Here is a 4,825-nt window from a genome sequence, read left to right as displayed (position 1 = left end):
ATGAAAAATTGGCTTTCCTTTTATACCAATCTGTAAACTTGGATTCATTGGCAACCAGCAGATTAGCTTGACAGATATTTCTTTGCATGAGGTATTTCAGGTTAAAGATGTTTATTTTTGCATTGATTCCAATATGCCATGGATAGGAGCATCTCCTGATGGAGTAGTGACATGTGATTGTTGTGGCTCTGGAGTGCTTGAAATAAAGCGTCCCTACTCTTTGAGAGAAAAATCACTTTTAACAGAAATTAAATCTGGTTCCTTTTATGTATTTGAAGATAATAACCTATATTTCTTAAAAAAAGACCATAAATATTATTTTTAAGTTCAATTAGAAATCAGAGTAACTCTAAGTCAATATTGTGATTTTATGATTTGGACTCCAACATAGTTTTTAGTGATTCGAATTAAACCAGAGGTTGATTTTATAAAAAAAAAAAAAAGATTTCTTACTTTTAATTGCTGTGAAAGTAAAATCCTATTTCCGCATATGTAATTGCTTTAAGTACACAATCATCTTAATAATGAAATCGAAAGATGTAGGATTTCTTTTTTTAATATTTACGGTTAGTTTTTTTTGTTTATTTGTAGTTCACATTAATGCCTCTGGAACCATTGTTATTTGACTTGAAATTTATAACAGTTTTCTATCAACTATAGAAAAAAAAAAATGACTAAATTTTTTAAACCTTTAAGTAGTCTCTTTAACTGCGATCCCTTGAAAGATGTATATTACTTTCATAGCAATTAAAAGTAAGAAATCTTTTTTTGCGTAATCATATACGTGTACTTAAAGTACCTGGTGTAGTTGCTCCACTGTGTCCACGCAACCTGTCTGAAGGAATAGATCAAATTACTTGTTTTACGTACTTTTGATCAAATTACTGTTTTATATATAATATAATAATGTCAATAAGTGATACATAAATTACATGGGGGTTGTATTTGAAGGTCCGAAAAAAGAACCTCAAGGGACAGGCGATGACTGTTTATTTGCCTAATGACAACAACTTCAAATGCAACATTTACTTTACATTCTAACAATGATTATAATATGTAACTAAATATGTAAAAAAGAAATTATAATATAAGATTTCATTTTTAAATCTGTCGGGATTAGACAACAATCTATTTTACAGGCTGAAGAGATTTTATTTGACTCTCTAGAACGAAATTTCGCGTTATCTTACAATTAATCTGTGCAAATTTTAATAAATTAATCACGGAATTCAATTAATTCATCATTTTGAAATTATTGCACAGTTTACAGACTAGTCAATAAATACTAACAAAAATACTACATATTGATTTCTAATAATATTTCTAATAATAAATCTTATGTATTATGTTAATGTGAAAAATTAAAAATGTGACCAAATAAATAATAAAGAAGAAACTTACTTTGTGAGATTGTTTTTGTGACCTAAGAACAACCCTAAAGATTAAAAATGACAACATTAAAAATATGTTTTAGTTTAAAAAATGTTTCTTGGCTTTTAGTGAATGATTAGAAGTAGTGAGTTTCAGTAAAAAAACTATCTAATAATCATTTGTAACAATAGACACCAACGAGAAGGTAAGCGAAGTTGTCTATCAGTACAAAACATCACAACAATAACACACGTACAAACAACACAAAACAAAATTATAACAATAACACAAAACAAAATTATACACATAATGACTTACGAGTGAGTCAACACCACGCCAGAGGTCGAAACAGAACACAAACACACATATAATGACTTACGGGTGAGCCAACACCGCGCCAGAGGTCGACACAGAACACAAACGCACATAATGACTTACGAGTGAGCAAACACCGCGCCAGAGGTCGATACAAAACACAAATATACACATAACCACTAACCACCGGTTAGTCAACACTGCATTGTTTCTGAACTACCATCATTTTGATGGTAGTTTAGAAACAATGCTTTCACCTAAATTTATCAATGCTGCACACACAGTCACAATCTTGTCGAAACTCGCTAAATCAGCTGAAACTGCTTCGTCTTTAATACTTTCAATGGTTCGTAATGGTATGATTCCTTTTAAAATGGTAAATCTATTTTTCATAGGTCCAATAACTCTCTCTATATGGATCCTAACTGATGATATAATTCTTGAATCTTCAACTTTTTTTGCTGATAACTGTGACATTCCTCTTGTGAAAGCTGGAGTAATTAATTCAGTACTGCTCCCAACAGCAAAATCCTCTTTTAGAATAAAGCCGCGATCAGCTAAAATTTGATCACCAGACATGTGATACTTCAATGTGTGAAATTGTGATTCTCTAACAATATGGACATCACTGGTTCTTCCACCCCATCATTTGGACACAAAAGAAATAGCAATAAGTGGAGTACAGGAAATAAATACTTTTATAGGACAATGTTTTATTGTATTGGCTGTATAATTGTGCTCTTGACATTAAAGAGGATGGGGATTCAACAAAAATCTCAAAACAATCATTTATTGATGTTAATCTTGGGAACTTAGCTTTGAAAACTGCAGGAATAGTGTCAAACAAGTGATCTCGTTTTTGCATTTTGATTAAGCAATTTAACTTTGAATACATAATATCTATCCACTTCCAAAAATAATTTATGGCTGTTTTTTTTGCAATGTTGCATATAAAAGCAATCATTTCAAAGGTGTAATTATGTCTTAATTTAATTATACATACCATGATTTGATTATACATTTCTTCCTTTGAATTTCTCCCATCGCTAACTTTTGCAATTAAATATAGTAAAAGTTTTTCCAAAACAACAAACTCTAAACCTGTTAATGTTACACATTTTTCTTTATACATGCTAATGTTTGCATAACTAAATAGAGAACTTGGCTTTACTTTTAAATCTGACACTTCTAAACGAAGATTATATGTTTCTTCACGTAAATTATTCATTTCTACGTATATTGCATCTCTTTCTGGATTCTCAATTGATGTTGTTGAATTTATTTGTGCACTCTGTTTTGGTGAATCAATTTCTTCGCTAATCAAATTAAAATCAATGTCTTCGCTAAATTCAGTTGTTGTTTCGTGTTGGTTCAAGACACTAACATCCTCCACTCCAGTCAATGCATTGTCAGTATTTATTTGTTCACTGACTTCATCAACCTGAGAGTTATTGTCAAGACTCTTTTGTACACGATATTCTAAAAAAATATTTGCATGTTTCAGGTATATAGTAATTACAAATACAGACATTTTTAAAAAAATGTTCTGGTTCAACTATTTTTTTAGCAAGAAAAAGTTGTAAAAATAAATTTGATATTTCATAATAATAAAATTTGTGCTCTACAAGCTATTTAACATTATTTTATCTAAAAAAAAAGAAGCAATAAACGTATAACTTATAAATGCTTAGTTTTAATGCATAACAAAAATAAATTGCAACTATTACATAAACAGTTTTTAGAAAAACATTTTAAACAACAAGATAAATTATATACCAAGAGAATTGTTCAATCTATTTATTCTCCTTTCATTTCGTGACAACAATCGGTTTTGTCGGTGGGATGATTCCACTATACTTTTTTTAGCACCTAACATACTCGCTAATGGAACATAGTCAATATGCTTTTCAAAATTCTCTTTTTTTCCTGAAAGAAAAACTTACTATAAATAGAAATGTAAAAACAAAAATAAACAAAAATAAATAAATAATTTAAGACAAATCTGTGTTCAAATATTTAGATGATTCAAATACAAAACTTACCAGATACAAAATGTTTTGGGCATAAATAGACATGTTTTGTATTTGGCGACCAAAGTTTGTTTTTGCAAGATGAATGAATTATATATATAGCATTATTCCACAATCTTCTTCGCTTTGGATCAGCAGGAAAAATATAAAAACTCAAATTCGGATGACTTTTAACATTGGTTGAACAATCAAAAACACAGCATCCTTTCACCATTTTCAAGCGCAATGTTTGCCCCCATACCATAATGGTAGCCGAATAGTTAGTTAATGTGACGTCAGGTTCGCCGCAAGGATTAGGCCTGGCTTATGTTTGGAGTAGAGACGCAGGTAAAAGTGGAGAATTTTCTATGAGCAATCTTAGGAAAGAGCCTAATATTGCATCTAATCACACTTTTGTTGGTTGGAATCAATTTTGAAAAGATATTTGCTTCGAGTATTTCCTCAATAACCTTGACCCAATAGGCGGTCCTGGGTGCATTGTTGAAATAGATGAGTCTGTTTTTTGTAAAAGAAAGAACCACGTTGGTTGCATAATTCTGGAACAGCGGATATTTGGTGGTTATGAAACTAAGACTAAAAAAGGATTTTTAATTCCAGTGCAAAATGGCGACGCAGCATCATTGATTCCAATCATACATGAGTGGATCCTACCTTGCACTACTATCTGGAGTGATATGTAAATAGGTACGTGAGTAAAAAATTTCAAATTGTTTGAATACTATAATGTTATATATCATTAGAAAGAGGATTATTACAGTATTTTAAAGGTGAAATTATCAAAAATTTTCAATAAATTATTAAAATCTAACAATTGGTTCAAAAGTTATAACGGTTTAAGTAGCGATTTTTCTATATATGGATTTATTGAAGAAACTGTGGTCAAAATAATGTTTTTCTTCACTTAAATTGTCATAACTTTGCCAATTCTTATCGAAATACAAATATCTTGGTGTCAAAAGATAGGTGTAAGAGTGGGTTACAACTTTATGTTAAACTCTAACCACCGGGTGTATCAGATGGACAGAGGGGGCACCAAACCACCAGCTCGCCCGTATAAAACTGAACACTTTTTTCAGAAAATTTTTTTTTTTAAGACATAAGTAATATAA

The 4,825-nt window shown here is 30.4% G+C and overlaps 1 protein-coding gene across 1 annotated transcript; it reads right to left on the bottom strand.

The window, feature by feature from the left end:
• Positions 1-2,311: 2,311 nt before the first annotated feature.
• LOC136081327 (uncharacterized) lies at positions 2,312-3,960 on the bottom strand. Its single transcript, XM_065798637.1, has 3 exons — positions 3,729-3,960; positions 3,463-3,612; positions 2,312-3,165 (listed from the first exon to the last, which is right to left on the bottom strand). Exons 1-3 carry the CDS (start codon positions 3,958-3,960, stop codon positions 2,312-2,314), a joined length of 1,236 nt encoding a protein of 411 aa, XP_065654709.1.
• Between the last annotated feature and the right edge of the window lie 865 nt (positions 3,961-4,825).

This window comes from Hydra vulgaris, chromosome 06 (genome assembly GCF_038396675.1).
Source record: "Hydra vulgaris chromosome 06, alternate assembly HydraT2T_AEP".
Classification (NCBI taxonomy): Eukaryota; Metazoa; Cnidaria; class Hydrozoa; order Anthoathecata; family Hydridae; genus Hydra; species Hydra vulgaris.
This window is presented reverse-complemented; position numbering and strand designations above follow the sequence as displayed.